This window comes from Dicentrarchus labrax, unplaced genomic scaffold (genome assembly GCF_905237075.1).
Source record: "Dicentrarchus labrax unplaced genomic scaffold, dlabrax2021, whole genome shotgun sequence".
Taxonomy (NCBI): domain Eukaryota; kingdom Metazoa; phylum Chordata; class Actinopteri; family Moronidae; genus Dicentrarchus; species Dicentrarchus labrax.
In genome coordinates this window covers 28,624,909-28,643,434 of record NW_026136705.1, presented here as the reverse complement: position 1 = coordinate 28,643,434, position 18,526 = coordinate 28,624,909, and the positions used below count along the sequence as shown (strand labels likewise).

Here is an 18,526-nt window from a genome sequence, read left to right as displayed (position 1 = left end):
GAAAGGTCTGTCAAATCTTCATGTATCTTGGTGGAAGCAAATCCTGAGCTAACCCTAACATCCAGTACATGAAATGGGCCGGTACTCTCCAGTACTGAGTGTCCTTACTTCTTATTGAGTACAGCCACCTCTGGTGAGCACCGAGGTCCAGACCTTGGTATGTTTTCTGATTTGTAGATAATAAATGTTGTGAAATAACTGCTTAAAAATAACTAGTTTGAAACTGTGATGCCCCAAAGCACCTAAGCAAGTTCAGTTTTTTAACCTCTGTATCTCTACAATGCTGTTGAGGTGTGCTGAATTAAGGTACTGGCACCTATTTTGGTTCTGCCTCACAAGAAAAATTTGAAAATCCCAGAGTTTATGTTTACCTGACAGGTAAACGAAGTCATCGTTTGTCCCAGCTTCTATCAAGCTGCTGAACTAATACTAAAATCATAGTACAATAAGGCTATGTGTAATAAATAAACCAGCTCCTTAGCGCTTTAATTCTAATAGTTTCTTACAGTCTCTTTTAAGCTGCTGTATTATCGGTGTTAAAAGTGTAGTCGAATGTGTCTTTCATGTTGTAAGATGTTTCATGTGATGGTATTCTTTACCCCTTGTGGTATAAATTATGAATTTTTGGCTTAGAACCAAAAGCAGAAGTAGCATATAAATCTCTTATGAATTAAGTTGAGGTAGATGGTTGTGAGAAAGGGAGAACACTGTTAGCATCTTGTTTCCTATCAACAGTGAACACTGGTTTCATTCACAATGACCACAATCTTTCTCAAACCTTAATCAAATTGTTTTAGTGCCTTAGCTGAACCAAACTGTTAATGGCAAAAGGTCATAAAACAGTCAGAAAAGAATAATTTAAAAGGTTTTGAAAGGCACTAAATGTTGTCCATATCACATAAGGTTGTGTCTATTTTATTGTTTAGTTCGGAAGACCAAGTAACGTTACCATTAACTTGTGCAACAATACACCACATGCAAACACACAAGGCCACTTACAGAGTGGGTTGCTCCCCTCTTGCAGGTTGCTTTCATTGGTTTCCTTTAGCTTGTCCTTGAGTCAGCAGCACTAGCTAAATCAGCCAGCTAGCTGGATGGATGGCTGGAACAATAAAGATTGATCCGACAGACAACAAGGTTACTGTCTGAACGTCCTGCTCTGCTTGGTGAGCTGTGCAGAAGACTGTGACTGAAAACATACTGTTATCATGGCACAGCAGCACGTCATTTACATGGATACAGTGCGGAAGAGACAGAGCAGGGTTCTTTTTAAGAAATAATTTTCCAGGGGTTTTCTTGACAGCACACAATGATCATATAATTTACTATTATTTACATATGTTATTCCACCTTCATGAATCCTTTCAGGTTCATCGCAGGTAGGTGGTCAGCGTCAGTCCGCTTAAGCTTGGTGGTGCTCTTGGCTTCTCTCACCACAATTTTTTACGCTGCGGCCTCTTGCAAATTGACGACAATACCAAAACGATGGCTACAAGTCCTTTTATCTCCACGTCTTAAACCTGCTTTAAGTAATCTGACTGAAGGGGCTAAAATACAATAAAGATTTTCCAGGACAACATAGATTATTTCCAGGATATTTGGTCATTTTAATCAATTTCCAAACGTTTCCGTGACTGAAAAACTAATCTCTAATTTTCCAGGTATTTCAGGTATTCCAGGGCTGTCTTAGTTATTCAATTCAATTCAGTTCAGAGTTCAGAAGCTTGTTTATGGGAGTGAGATAATCCTCAGAGGAAGAAATGTGTCATCTGTCTGTTATCAGAATATAAATGATAAACTCAAGCTGTATCTCTTCATCTGTAATGTTGCCAAGCGGAAGCATTTCTCCACAAAGACCAAATGTCCAAGGATTGACCCTTGTGGGACCCCTAAGAAAAATTTGGTTTCAGCAGATTTGCCAACAAACACAGACGCTCAGATCTTTCACAGAGGAAGAAAATACCACGATCAGTTGTGTCAAGGGAAGCCGTGAAGCCAGTGAAGTGTAGGCTTCATCAGTGTGGATATCGAACCTGCCTGGATTATGTTCAGTGACAAGTAACTGAAAATGCTACCTTCTTAGACAACATGCAAGTCACACTGAGGTGGTCAGAGGGGATGTTGATCATACAAAGCACTGGACTTTGACTGGTGGAAAGTAACTAAGTACATTATAACATCAGTAGTGTAACAGTGTAACATCACACAAGTCTCGTTGTTCAAAACACGGAATAAATAACTTCCAACTTCACTAAAACAATTTACTGGCGGACTTATCGATATGATGGATGATGGATAACGTAAACAGTTACTCACTAATTAACTCGCTACAAACTGGCTCCTCTTCCTCTGGTTCATTCCTCTCCTGTCGCTGCCTGAACCCACCGCCTCTTCATCCCCAGAGTCAGAGTCCTGGTTGGAGCCGGTGGAAATCAACAGGCTTTGAGCAGGGTTCAGTTGTGCTCTTTGGCGGTATCCCCACTGGGTCCCCCCTGCTCCTTACACTAGTAGTGTTTAAACTCCCCCCCCCTGTCCTTCAAGCTTCCAGTCCGGGCATAGACAGCTAAAAGGACCGCTAACTAGCAGAGCACCAATAAGAGACTCCCTGTGTTACAATAGTTTAGTCCCGGTGACAAGGTGCAGCTCCTGAATGGGTCGACTGAGACTCTTCTCAGCAACTAACAGGCTTGAAATTAAAATGTTAACCACAGGCCAGTGAGGTTATTATGTAACTGTTCACAAACATCAAGTGGATATTCTTAAGACCTGCTGACTGACATCAAGTTACCACAATAGTTACTTTACTGCCACTGGTGGTACACAAGCTTGCTCTTGTGGTACTCGGAAGAATCTCTGAAATACTTAAAACAAATAAATAAATAATTTTAAACACATTTTATGTTACTAGTACAAACATTTTATTTATTGTTGACTGTTGTTGAGTCCTGAATGAAACCAGCTGAAGAACCAGAGCTAACCTGGTGGAAAGGGGGTCCCCCCCTGGTCCTCATAGCCTAACTTTGGAGCATTTTTTGACATGATTGAATGACATGGTACCAATGTACACATTATGTCTTCTAGTTTTATATGATACCAGCATCTTCTCTCTTGCTTTAAAACAGAGCCCATTACAGCCTGTGAAAGACTTAGACTCTGGAAACGACCCTGATTGTAAGTGAATGTCATGACTATTTCTAGAAAACAGGCTTTGTGGGTCATTGATTACTCTGCTATCATACACACTGTGTACTGACTGTTGTGAAAATAATAGGGGCAGCTGTCTTGATATTTATCCTATACTACCAGTGTGTTTTGGAACAGAACGATTACACTCACAATGACAATAAATACTTTCCAGAGAGTACCAGTGGGAGTAAAAGGTAGCAACAGAACTCCAGTCACTTTTTGTCTAATTATGTCGTACATGACATTTATCACTCATGGGACAAATTGAACTTTAAAAAAGAATGGGTAACACCAATAGGGACACGAGAGCAGTCCCGTAACCTGACCCTAAATGCTTGCTTCTAGATTGGACTAATAAAAAATGCTCTGGCAAAAAGGGGTTGGCCAAAATGATATCGCTGATATTTTATAGGTTTATTAATGGTATGACATGGCATTAGGTTTTCTTTTGGTGTACCCATACTTACTTTTATAGCATGACACTTTGGTCTAAGGTTCAGAATCCACCAGGCAGTCAGTATTCAGTACCTGGGCCAGTTTGGTTTATTTGAAAACTGATAGAATAATCTGCTAAAACTAACATGTATAGGTTTTTTTCTATCAATAAATAGCTAAATAGATAAATTAACTATTATAAATACATGTGACAACAAATGTATGGCTTAAAATGTGTCCTCTAAACTGGGGTTATATAATATTTGTACAATCCAACAGTTCTGAATGAATGTGATCATACAGGATTGAAAGATTTGCATTGTTTTCAGTTATATGCTTTTGTTTTCAGAATTGACCACACCTTAAGAACCTGTAAAGTCAGTAGGGACAATTTGGTGTGACAAGGCGGGTATAAAAGAATTAAATAGAGCACGATATCAAGAGAAGCTAAGCTGTGGCTCATATAAAACGGTGCAATAGCCCCATGTGATTCCATGTTTCCTCCTTCCACCTTTAAATTGTTTCTGAATACGGATATAACACTCAACTCACAATTCGATAGAATTCACAAAACCAGGATCGATGGCAACCGATTTGAGTCTTCACATATTTGTATCACGAGTTAATAGTCCCTTGATATATCTTTACATTCCTATTTTTGAATGTACTTGTACACTGTACTCTTTTTTTTGCACTATATTCCCCAATGCTGCTGTGTGTAACTTTGAATTTCTCCTACGGGGGATTAATAAAGATATATCTTATCTTATTTTATCTTCTCTTATCTGACATAAAGGATTGTGCGCCTTATTCCAATCACAGCGGAGTGGATGCTAACATATGTCACATTTGAATGTAGCAGGAGGTCACACATTGCAACATCTTCATCAGGAGTCATCAATAACACCATTAATAACACGCACATGGTGTTTAATTAGGAAACAGGAGTACAGTAAGCTAATGATTAGCCTGATCAGCTAGTGTAGGTAATCAATACACACATTTAACAAACTAATAACTAACAGCAGGTCAACGTCAGACAACCTTATCATACTTTAGCAGTTACCTAGTGTTTCTATAGAGGTGGCAAAACATTAAGAAATATAAATATTAGCAGTTTGAAGTCAACTAAAAGCTCCCTGCACCAAACTCCCTTTAAAAAATATGTAATTTTAACAATTCCTAACGTTTCCATAATAACATGTAACTCTACAAACACAAGCTCAGGTGTGTTACACTGTGACAGTCTTCATGTCGATTCGGCATCAATATCATCCATAAAGATAAACTTAATTCTGTACAAACATTACAGATTGTTGCCTCGACTCACTCGCACCCATAAAGTCTTTCCCTGCAAGAACACTTCTAATCAGCCAAAGCTTTTAAGGATGCCAGAGATAACTTCATCTGCCATTAACAACCTTTAACAATGTGATAGTGTCTCTGTGCCCCTATGACCCCGGCAGGATTCACTGCTGTCACATTTACAGAGAAGATGAAACTTAACTTTGCTGTCACGATGGCAACGATGGCAATAAGGAAACTCAAGGAATATTCAAGTAGCAACATCCATTGACGTGGATCAATTTAATTACACCTTATCGGAAGTTACCGACACCTTGTCCACATGGCCTAGTTAACTGTGAGTCATGGAAAGTTCCGGCACTCCAAACTTCTCTGAGAAACTTTAGACTTTAATACACTGCTTGACGACTTAACTTGATCAGTTTTTAAAGTATAATAAACTGATGACCCCTGACTGAGTGACATATTATATGTATATTTCATATTATATTCAAAACTGTATGAATGAACCCAAACAGTGAACTCAGTAACTGCAGGAAGTTTGTGTAAAACGAGTTATTTGGATGAATTTGAGCAGATTATTTCCTGTTTAGGGAACTTTTTATACAATTCTCTCTACATTAGGTATTTTTATACTTTTTAACAATCATACAGACTTAATCTGCCTCTTTTCTGACAAATTCAGTGTTTTCTTGTCTCTGACGCTTGGCCATTGTTCTAATAGAAAATCTACATTTACTTCACTTTACAGACGTCAACCAAATGTTGAGCTATAGGCCTACTGTGTGGGATCTCGACCCCTTAGGTTAGAATTATAATTATTTAATGTAGTCATTTTAGGGAAACCATTTAGTTTAATTTGACTTTACAATTTGATTTTCAATGTAAGTAAAATTACTATGTATGAGATCAGGGTATTACATTACACTGTAGGTTTTAGGAAACTTCTTACAAGCAATTTCTCACAATTTTCTGACATTATATAGACAATAATTGATTAACCAAGAAAACTGTCAGATTAATCAGTAATCGCTAGATGCAGCGGTGGAAAGAAAGGCAATCTATATCGTATTATAATGATTATTATCTTTATATTATATATATTCATTATATTATAAGAATGATGTTGTCATTACATCATATATTTATCATCACTGTAACATTAATACTTATTAAGTATTTTTCTTTCTGCCACACACTAACCTGTTACACACACACACACACACACACACACACACACACACACACACACACACTTCCCAGACATACTTAATCTAATCTAACCTCCACTATTAGACTTTTATCATATCATTACAGACATCGTTGTAATTGCTTTATGTTATATTAATTATTATTGTCCATTTTTTTTATTTTCTGTCACGCTGTTTATAAATAAAAATAAAAGGTTCCTGCAAATGTTAGAGATAAGTATGTTTGGTACTTCAGAAGTACCCTCTTGGATGCCCCTATGGTAAATAAAACATAATAAAGTGCCCTCTACGGTGACCCGGTGTGCAAGAAAACGTGATAAGGTTCCTTCTAGGGTCCTTACAGTGGAGAAAATATAATACAGCACACTAACGGGCGCCTTTAAAATGGAGAAAATGTGGTTTTTTTTTTGGTTTTGTTCTACTGAGTGCGCTCTTGGTCCCAGGGGAAGGTAGGGAGGGTTACAGGGTGGGTACAGTGTTGGAAAATGTTTGTTTAAGTTCAATATGTGTATGCATGTGAGGGTATTTATGCCTCTATAAATGCAAAACTTAAACAAAGCATATAGGCCGCCCTATGCTAGAAAAGAGTGTAGAATAGGTTTAAATAACCATAATTGCTCCATGACCTTTAGCCCCTGCTATCAGGCAGTCATTGTCAGCCACCGACATTAAAGGGAGTGGTCAGTGCTTTTATGGTCATGATAGGAAAAACAGCGTCCAATTTTATTCAAATAACGCAGACATGTTTTGCCTGGAACTGTTGGAAATTATGCACATGGTTAACTCGCCTGTTTTTTTCATATTCATGCTGTGGTTAATATTTGGTTGTGCATGTGAAGCAGCAACATCAGTGAACTCAGCGACAACGATTAGTTCAGATAAATAGGGACAGGAAAGAAATGAATAATAAAACTATAAAAATAAGAATAATATAATAGACAATACTTACAAGGTAAAGTGGCAGTGGTGTGATTAATAGCAGCATGTTAACAGTGAACACCAGACTAATATATGATTAAATAATGGTAGTCAGTGTTTGTCTGTATTAATATAGAGATGTAATATCTAGGGCACATTCTTTGAAGGGTCCCAGCAAGATACAGAAGAAAGTATGTTAAATATGTCCTCCTATTTTCAACGCAGTCTCTTCTTATTTCCTATTTATTTTCCATTTATTTCAGTTTGTCCAGGAAAGCATTAAGTGCGTGACTCCCCCAACTTGGTTGCGCCCAGTACTCTCATTCAGTGTTGGCAGCTTGGTGACTTTTCAGACTTTATTAGCAACTTTATGTATAAATGTATGTAATTTTTCCCCATTAGAAGCCATCCTATTCACTACTACTGGGAAACTCTAATTGCTAGGTGTTTTTAAAGTCAGTTAACGGTAAGCAACCAAAACTAAAAATGTGGAAAGGCAGCCACTGTCGCACAGACTATCTTCTAAACTACGTTCTAAATGTGCTCTCAGTTGGACACCCCCAATTTTGAAAACATGGTTACGCCTTTGTGATATAAATATTATGTAGAATATGCTGCAAAAATCAGTATCACATGATGAATCTCATATCTGATACTCGTATCAGATATATAATATAACAGGTAGTAATATAACAGTACATATAGTACAGCAATGTAATATTTACAATATAATATAACACTGAATAGGATATGAACTGTAATACAGTATGGGTGTAGTATAATATAACATAGTAAAGTATAAAGTGTAATATAATATTTAAATACTGTAAGTATAGTAATATAATATAATAACAGAATATATCAACATAATGTAAATGTGTCATTTTGTCATAATCATAATAAACTTTATTTATATAACACCTTTCAAAATCGGGTTTACAAAGTGCTTTTACAGGATAAAAACAAAAAACATTAAAAACCATCAGTAACAATATAACACTGTAAAAAAATAGCAATAAATAAAATAGATAAAACAATAAATAAAAAGATAAAACAATAAATAAAAGGTTAGAAATGAAGGATCACAGGAAGGCGAGAATAAAAGTACGTTTTAAGAAGAGACTTAATGCAGTGATAGAATTTGCCCTCCTGATCTCCTCTGGAGGGCAGTTCCACAGTTTGGGGACTCTGATGGCAACAAACAACTTTGTTTTTTAATCTTGTTTTGGGAACCACCAGGAGAGCTGGGGGCCCTGGAGGCACACAGGGAGGTTAAAAGATCCCTAAAAGTGACAATTCAAATCTTTAAATCTACTCTAAAATCTACTAATCGACTCTATCTTACAATACAGTCAGTCTAATATACACCAACAATGTGCAAAATAACATATACAAGTACAATAATTATAAAAATAATTGTAAAATAAAGAGAGAAAACAGTGAAATTACGAATTAACCTCAGTTTTATTACACAAAAAAATATCTTAACAAACAAAGAAAACACAGTAAACTTCACGTCTCTGTGCTCAGTGGTTAGCGGAGGCTGTGTTAGTGTAACGTCCTCCAATATTGAAGTGTTTGCTTGGTGAATCTTGATGCCAGACACTCTGTAACAAGTGGCCATGAGATACTGCCCCAACAAGGCCAGTGAAGTCGGGTCAATTGACTTTAAAGAGAGTGTTTACTTGACAGCTGATAGCACCCTCTGATGGCTGATAGCCTCAGTTTAGTATGGGTGAACTGCAGATACAGGAGGTGTTGATTCAACCGCGGTATTCTTTATCTCCGTGTCACTATTTATTTAGCATTTAGCAGCTAAAGAGGCAGATATTTCTTCTCTTTACTAAAACCAAAGTGAGAGTGAATACTGGACATGATTCCTAGTAAGTGATGATATAGACTTGAGTCAGTTTATAAAAAACTTTACACGGTGATGATATACTATGTCAATATTGTCTTTACAGCATTTTCTACTGCCCCCAAGTGGCCAAAAATCAATGAAGTAAAATGATATTAAGTATAATAATGTATACATTATGTAATTGTAATGGTTGTTAAATGTTATTATTACTCATGTATTCATGTAAAAGCAAGATTTTAATGCTGCAGTTGGTTTAGGTGGAGCAGATTTTTTATTATTTTCTGTGCCGTTGCAACTAATTATTATATTCTTGATTAATTAATTTAATGTTTGGTTTGTAGAAAATTACAAAATGGCTCTTTCACAATAGTCCCAATATTCAAAATTATTCAAATAAATTACAATTATTCAAATAACTGAAAATAAAACGCAGCAAATCTTCACATTTCTGAAGCTGGAACCATGAAATGTTTTTAAATGAAAAATGACTAAAGCTCTTAATATGTTTTGTATGCAAACATCTTCATTTGTAAAGTGACAAATATCAAAAGCTGTCAAATAAGTAAAGTCAATAAGTTCTATGAAGTATGGGATCATTTTCTGAGTAACTGTTATCATATTATTGATTACTATTTATTTGTTTTGTTTGTTTTGTGGGTTTCATTTATCTATTGTAAGTTGTAACTTTCATATACAACCTTTTTGGGGGGGTTAATATGTGTTTGTGTTTACATTTAAGTTGTTTGTTTGTGTCATTGTTTGTCAGCGGGATGCTGTGGAAGCCCGAGTCCACCAATGTGACAAGAAAAAAGATTCTGTTAAGTCATTAAAATTAAAAACTTTCTCAAAATATTGACTTAGTATCACAAAATAATGAGAAACGTTGTCAATATTTTGAATTAGTATGGATATTTTGACTTGGATTAGTATCTCAAAATAATGACTTAGTATCACAAAGTCATAATTTTGCGATACTAAGTCAAAATATTGACAAAGGTTCTCCTTATTTTGAGATATTAATTCAAAATATTGATACTAAGTCAAAACTTTGACATGGTTTCTCATTATTTTTGACTCAAAATATTGATATTAATTCAAAATAATGAGGAAGATTGTCATCATTTTGAGGTGCTAAGATAAAATATTGATATTAATTCAAAATAATGAGGAAGATTGTCATTATTTTGTGATACTAAGTCAATATATTTAGATTATAATCACTCTTTTTCCCGTCCAGAAACGTGTTAAAACAGAAAAAAATATAACTGTGCTGAGATGTCCCCTTTTAAAATGTAATTTAATAAAAAAAAATAAGAAAGAAACACCATTAAAAACTCTAACAACATCCATTAATCAACTATTTATATTGTCTTATATCCAGAAATAGTAAAAAAAAAAAAAAAAAAGTTTGACCTTCAAAATAAAAGCGCACACTCTCCCGCTCTAACAAAAGGCCCCTTTGTGAACCCTCTCACCGGAAGTGCCTCTCTTCCATTCCGGCGCCGGGTCAAGACTTTTATTCTGACAAGCCCCGCCGCTGTAAAGTTCCGTGTTTCCGCTGCCCGTGCAGCTCGACAGTGGTGCTGCTGCTGCTGCTGAGCGTCGGCAGTGAGCGGTAGAGAGAGGTAGAGAGAGACAGAGAGAGCCCGAGAGAGAGAGAGAGAGAGAGTGTGTGTGTGTGTGGCGGCAGCAGCGGCGGCGGCGGCGGCGGTAGCGGTGTGTGTGTGTGTGTGAGTGTGTGTGTGTGTGTGTGTACGCGGATGGTGGTGGACCGTTCCCGGTGAGGAGACAAAATAACACCCCGACAACACACCGACCCCCGCGGCCCTCACGGAGAATGCCTCACCGCCGCGTGTGAACGGAGGGAGAGAGGGAGGGGGGGGAGAGTCCGGTCTCCCCGAGAGAGAGAGGAGGGGAGGGAGGGGGGAGGCTGGGGGGGGGGCGGCGGTTGGTTAGCTTCTTTTACTAACTGACAAAAAAAAAAAAAAAAAAAAATAACGGCAGGATGTTGCAAGTTCTAGCTTGTGGCGCCGTAGTTTTCCCCGGTCTGTTCTTCGCCTTCAGGAGGATCCTACCGTGTGTGTTCAGACACTGGAGCGATGCCGACGTGGTGCTGGTCAGCGAGAGGTAAAAACAAAAAAATAAATAAACACAAACACCTTTTTTTTTTTTTTTTTTTTGTGAATTAAATTCACGTTATAACCGGTAAATGGAGAAAGCTAGCTAACGGAGCTTTGTTACGTTTGACCTTGCTGTTTTTTTTTTTTTTTTTGAAGCTAGTAAGTGGCTCCAGTTAGCATTAATGTGCTGCTGTTTATTTTTTATTTTATTTATTTTAATGTCTATTAGTATGATAGCCAAAAATAGGGCTCATGTGAAGGATGATTTTGCAAAAAAAAATATATATATATATATAAACCCACTGCTACAACTATGGTTCCCCTGTAGGAATATAGAGATGAAGGTCCTGGAAAACCTGGAAAATGTTCCTTTCTCTTCCTAACGGGGTCCCACAAGGGTCAATCTGTAGGCATTTGTTATTCTGTCGTTTATATTCTGATAGCATGCAGGTGGCAGCTCACTGGATTATCTCAGGCACATAAACAAGCTTGTAAACTCGGTTGAACTGGGCCAGGACAGCCCTGGAAAAACCTGGAATACCTGGAAAATTTAGAGGCAAACACACCTGGAGATTGATTTTACAAGGAGCAGATATTCTGGTAATAAATCTGTGTTGTCCTGGTGAATTTAAATTGTATTTAGGGTTGCAAATATGGTAAAAAAAACAAACAAAATAATACACTTTATTTAGACGGCACTTAATATAAACAGCTAAAAATATTCAAATTAAAAGAATAAAATAACTCTTCTTGAATCTGGAGCCAGGTTATCTCTTCAGTACTTCATTATAATGTCTTTTTTATTTAAAAAAGAGGAAGATTCCTGCGATCTGGATACCGCAGTTGGCGATATTGCGATAAATTGTGCAGCCCTGATTGTACTTTAGCCTGTGCTGTGGCCAGTAATAGTTTTATTTTGAAATCTGCACTATACATTATCCCATCTCTGTGCTCTGTTCCATTCAGGTCAAACAGAGTCAGAGGCCTGCTACACTAAATGGAACGGAGCCTTAATGTTGTTTTTTGTCTTTACCATTTGATCTCTTATATCTCTATCAAGGAGCCTTGAAAACAGCGCACATAGGGACAGTGTTAGCTGTGATCAACCCTAACCTGAGCTCGCCCCACGCGGCTATTCTACATTTCTGAACCAACAAAGTAAATCATTACATCTGCAGCCTCGTCAGTAACTTAATATCTCATGGGGATTGAGTTGCATAGTAGTAATAATTAATACCGTCGTGCGTATATGTGTGTGTGTGGGTGTGTGGGTCAGTGTGACTGGCTCGCTCACATGTGCACAGTTCAGTTCAATGCTCATTTGTACGCTGTCACTCTCGTTAATCCTCCTCTGAGCTCCGGACGGGGCCGACTGCTGAGTTAGCTATGCACTGGAAAACACCGAACTCCGCTCACCAAATAACGCTTCTACTAATTTACTAATGCTCATCTAACCGAAAATGTTGTTCTTACAAGCGGTGGCGTGCCTCAGGGGGGGATGTCACGTCGCCTGTTAACGCACTGAATCAGCCTCTTTTTAAAATTCTGCTGTAGCTCCTCTGACACACAGGTCAGGAGCGTGGATCATGCTACTGTCTTTGGGCTTTTATTTGGTGGAGCAGTTTCAGTTTAGTTGTTGAAAAGATCCTGAATCTGGCCTTTAACTGCCCTCTTTACACACTTGTGTCCATTCAAAGGCTTATATTAATAACTCAAAGCCTCGATTGGCTGGTGATCAGTCGTGCATGCCTCTCTGCTTCCATTTCAGCTCGTGCCAGTTAACAGCAACTTGACGCTTATGTATGTAGTGTAATATAACGCTACACATATATATTAGTGTTTTAAAGTAATGAATCAGGTTCGCAAACATTTGCACAACTGTGAGGTATCCATTTAATCACTACATTTTTACTATGATACCAGTCACTTTGCTTAGAAGTGAAAGCTTGCATGCATTTGTCTGATGATCTGATGAATGGAGGGGGGCTATGAAGTGAGCTGTTGCACATGCCCGGTACCGATCGGGGGGGGATCGGGGCTTGTGGGTTAAGGCGAAGTTTATGAGCTGTAGCAGAAGCAAGAATTTCAATTATCCTGGAAACAGGAGTTTATGTATTATGCAATTTTGAGAGCTAGGCAGATAAAATAGGGTCGTTTTTCAAGTTTCCCAATGTGTCGCCATAAAGCGCCGTAACGAGAGCCAACAGCATTTCGCTTGCGTGGCAGCTTAGATATCTAAAACCAGATATTAAAACCAGATATCTTCTCAATAAAATATGATCCAGTTTCACCCAGATTACTGATAAAGCTGTGTTTTTGCGCAGTAGCTAACTAATGAATCTTCGGTCTGTGTCTCTAAAGGTTGTAGATTGATTGACAGGTGAATGTCTTGATATTAGTGGTCAGTTCAGTAAGCACACATCATATTTTGTGTCACGGGAAGAAAAAAATGAATGAATTTGAATATAAAAGTACGAAGAAATCGAGTTTTTAGGGAAAGATTGTTAAGTAGGGGTACCATATTACTTAGGATGCAATCTTAAAGTAAAAAATCCTTTTTTTTATTTCACCTGGACTTTAAAAGTCTGAGTAGTATGATAAGTAAACTCTGTAAAATCACTGGAAGCACTCTTTTAATTTCAATGCACTCAGATTGTTTAGGAGAAGTGATACCGGTTAAACAGGATACACGCAAACACCTCGCCTCGTCATTCAATACCTCCAAGATGTCATCGCATTAAAGCCCAAAGTCCACTCAGACACAGCGAGGATGCAGTGTCTGTTTGGCGTTTATCACCAGCTAAGGGTGAGCTGATGTGCAGTGTCATAGTGGGCCTGTGTCGGGAGGGAAGTGGAGATTATTTTATCAATTTGTAAATAACGTTCTGAGTTTGCGGTAAAACCATTAGTTATGATAACCAAACCGTTGAATAAGAAGTGAGAATAATCCTCCAGAAAAAAAGATAATCCACACACAAGCGGTTGTTGGGAGGCAGCACAGAGAGCCCCTTTTTCTCCTTATTTGTAGCTGGACTTACGTCACCAAAAAGTACGGCGGATAGTGAGACACTAATGCTCAAAACAAAATGGTCAAAAGGATGAAAAATAGGGATATATATGTGCTGTTCTTAAATAAAAACATAGACATGTTGGCATGAGGGTGCCACTAAAGGAAAGGCTATCATCTGTAGGGTTGCAACTAGCAATTATGTGCATTACTGATTAATCTGCTGGTTGTGTTTCATTAAGTGTTTTTAAAGAAAACCGTCACTATTTCCTAAAAACCCAAGGTCAGTTCTTCAAAGTGTCTTTTCTGTGTGACCTGCTGCAGTCCAAACATATTCAGTTTACTGTCGGATAAACTAAAGAAAAGCAGCAAATCCTCACAATTCAGAAGCTGGAACTAGCCTGAAAATGACTTAAACTATTAGTATGAATATCCACTATATAGTTGCTTGTTAATGTTTGACAAACTGTTTCAGCTCTCGTCATCTATCACCAACCGAAGCTGTACTTTGTGCTCTGGTTTTATCCACAAAAAAGATTATGTTGTGAGCTGACTCTGCCAGAACTTCCTCTATGTGTGTCTGGGAAAAGAGAGAAGTGGGTAATAAGTGTCAGCAATACTAACCATACTGACCCGAGCTGACAAAGAGACAAGTAATAGTCCTATAGCCACATTGCTTGATTGACAGGCCGACTCTTAAGAAACACTACACCAATCAGGGGCTGTAAATGTAAAATCACCTCAAAGGATCTCATATAGGGTCGGACCAGGTGCAACCATAGCCTACTTTAAAGAAAAACACTTGACTTCACAGGGGATTATAATACTCGGCATCACCCGGCACACTCTTAAGCCTCTCGTGGCCACAGTTACCACATATGGCTTTTTAGGTTTCATATAGCAGCAGCGCACTTAATGTATGGGCTTATAGACGGTTGAGATTGCTTTCCAGCTTTCTGTTTGTGCCTCTACTACACAGCTTTGTAGTACAGTAGGTCTCAAATGACTGCTGTTTCCCCCCCCCCATACATAAAACGGGGGTTGACTAAGTATTAGGTACACCTGACACTTAGTCCAGCACAATGACACCACAATCTAAAGCAGGGGGAAGGGTTTAGCATTAACCATAACCCGGGGCCACAAAAAGGTACTCTGTGGTAGTGTTGTCGAAATAGGCAAAAATTATTTGACCTAATCAGTTATTTTTTGCACATTTTATCCATAAACCAACATAAAAGATGTAACATGCATGCTGCAGTTGAGTGCGTCTGTGGTGTCTTCTCTCGCTCCCTCTCCTGCTCTCTGTTGCTCGGTGTCACATGTTTAGCTATTCTCCTGCCTCTTTTTTATAATGGTGTGTGTAGTAAATGTAGTTTATTTTCCATGATGGATGCGAGGCTTGAAGTGGAAACTCCGCACCACGGTAGTTAAACCGTTAGCCGCTGTGCTGTCGTCATTCAGCCGGCAGTAGCCGATGTAGCTCTTGTTGTGATTTGGCGCTATTTAATTATTTCCAAACGGGGATTTTAAGATTGCTCAAAGTTCAAATCACTCTCTCTGAAACATCCTGATTCCTTTTTACGTTTTACTAAAAATGTGCTTGGGGTCCTTGAGTGGTTTGAGGAGATCCCCAGCAAAAGGAGGAATAGTATATTTTAAGTATTATCACATTTTTTGGACGTCCAAACAACAAGGGAAGAAATAGGATCAGCTGTTTTGATTGTAAATATAATAGGACTTTATCTTCAGTCCTAAAAATTAGGGGATCTCTTCATACAAAATCCTTTACAATTCAGTAGTAGTAGTGTGTGCATCTGTCCTCGACGTGAAAACGTTGACATGATCTTAACCTTTTAAAATAAACGACCTCAGAGTTGAATCAATGCCTCTGAAAACTTATCGGGAAATTGAATTAAATGATGTAGCTTTGCTGCAAGTTGCATAAGTTACAGACGCAAGTGAAGTGTCTTTTTTTAATAGATTTAAAGGACTTGACGCCTGTACAAACATATGTTGATTCTTCCTCATATTGATAGTTGTTTATCTTGTGATTACCACTGATCAGAGTCCATAGTTTACCCACCTTTAGGGCTACAACTCATGATTGCATTATCTCTCAAATTTTGATCAGTCATTCAGTCAATAAAGAGACTGATCGGATCAGAATTTGCCAGAGCCCAGAATGCTTGTTTTTGTCCGTTTTTGAATTCATAATGATATAAACAATGAGTCGATTAGCACAAGTATCGAGGTGAATTTCTGTTGATCGTCTAATTGATTAACCTCTTGTTTATGACTACCAAAGTGGTTAAGGAACGATGCAGTTAGTGATGTAGCTGCATCCATTTGTGCGATTGAGGGGCTGTGATAGGGGGGAGAGAGAGAGAGAGAGAGAGTGAGAGTGAGTTCCTTCTTGCCATGAAATGCACTTTACCCTGTTTGCTTTTTTTTTGCCTCTGCTGTCACTTTTTCTTTCGCTCTGCTGCAGCGCCAATAGAACTACAGATTACGTTGCCCCTTTACTGAAGGAGCAAAAAAATAAAAAATAAAATAAAAACCCCACCTCTCATGACTGTCAGACACTGTGTGTGTGACAGAACATGAAAGAGCAAGTGGTCCGTGTATAACGAAACAGTCAGGAGGAAGATTTGGTTGTAGTGAAAGGGAAGCCGAGGTTGTTCACGGGGCCTGACACAGCGGGAAAGAAAAGACAACATTGCCGAACAAGGCAGCGAGGCATTCTTCCCTTCCTTTTTTTTTCCTACCCTCTGCACGCTCCTCACCCCATCAACCTCAACCTTTCATCAGCAGACAGAGCGGGGGTTATTGCCGGACACACAATGAATGGGCTGTGTAAAAAAAATCTGGGTCTTGTGATAGAGTATGCGACCATACAGCCCTGGAAGGCAGCGATGCGTGGGGATAAAATGTGTGTGTTTGCAGGAGTGGGGCGGGCGGGGGGGGTGGTAGAGTTTGCAGGGAAAGGAGAAGGAGAGAGAGGCCAGTTAGTCTTTTTCCGGCTCAGGCCTATCGTTTTTGTAGTTGCCGGTCACGTGGCCTTCGTTGCCTTGCCGATGCCGGTGTCATGGCCGCATTCCCATGGAGATTGGTGTGAGGTGGCAGCAGGTTCAAACAGGGAAACCACACAATTGCACTCTTTGTTTCTCAATCTTGCCATTTGCAACACACCATAACTCGTTAAAAAAGGAGACAGAAAGCAGTCTTTACTGGCCTTGTAAAACCAGTCATTATTTACAACGGGACTAAAAGTCCTAAGCTTTTCTTTGGCTAGGAGAATTCACAGGGTCTGAGGCCTGACCCAGGACCTGAGTCATGTTAGGCCCAAATGATATTCACACTAACAGATCCGGATAAGTTGTATTGGCTAGGGCCTTGGGCTTTGAGACAATATGTCCGATCCCTTTTTGATCGGGTATGTTTTTGGACCAAAAATGTGGATCCATGAAAATTATTAGATTGATAATTGAATCAATAGAGGAGCTATAAATGTTGTTCTTTAGGGGGCTAAAGGTGGTCCTAGAAGAAACACCATGTGGCCAGTAAAATTGGGGGTTTATCTCTTTGGGAGCACGAAAGATATCATATTAGAAACTTGGTGACTTTTCAGACCCTGAGTGACTTTATTTCTAAAAAGTGACTAGGGACAGATTAAGCGACTTATTTAAATCATCAGGGACCAAATATATTGTCGTTAATTCCCATGTATGCTGCTCAGAGTAATTGTAGTGTATGACTCTTCTGCAAACAACGCCGGGTCTCTCCCTCTCCTCTTGGGGCTGTGCTTAAGGCAGTCAGTTTAACCTTCTATCTCACTCTTCCTGTCTGAATTTGGGTGTTCCTATAGTATCTAAACACGTGAATTGAGTTTGTTTGACCTTCTTACTCACTCTTTCTCTCCGGGTCTCTGGATTAGCGTGTTCCTATAACTTGTAAATATGTAAATAGTTTGAGCTTGTAAATATTTGAATAGACTGTTCTCTCTCCCTTTGTAGATTCTTTTACTTAATAATAATAATAATAATAATAATAATAATGATCAAAGTTTTTCAGAAACAGATAGTAGTGCAGTCCTTTAGGCGTATTTATGCAAATATGATTAATTGCTGGTGGGAAAATACTGATAGTCCTCAGCTCCAATCTGTTTAGCACTGTCCTAGTAAAGTATTAATCCTAAGAAAAGGCCTATGAAGCACAAGAAAATGTCTAAATTCAAAATTAGTTTTCTTTCCAGCCCACACAATCCTCTCCGCTGTATGGAGCAAGGTCTGAGTAATTGTCGCACTGGATGCAATTTCACAAGGTAAACCCTTGTTTGTCTCCCATTCACTGCATTGTAGGTGGCGACGAGTAGGTGGTGATGTAAACCAGACCCACGAGGTGCCGAGAAAAAGTTGAAACATTCAAACGCAGTGGCGTGTTTAAAAGGGGCGACTGTCTCTGATGGCTGCAGTCAGTGTCGGGG

General features: G+C 38.6%; 1 protein-coding gene across 1 annotated transcript in view; it reads left to right on the top strand.

The window, feature by feature from the left end:
- Nucleotides 1-10,854: 10,854 nt before the first annotated feature.
- The window catches only part of LOC127364313 (TLC domain-containing protein 3A), a 33,006-nt gene continuing 25,334 nt past the window's right edge, over nucleotides 10,855-18,526 (top strand). The window contains exon 1 of the mRNA XM_051401738.1: nucleotides 10,855-11,043. Coding sequence (XP_051257698.1) covers nucleotides 10,922-11,043 — 122 coding nt within the window. The 5' untranslated portion in view covers nucleotides 10,855-10,921. The remainder of the gene's footprint in view (nucleotides 11,044-18,526) is intronic.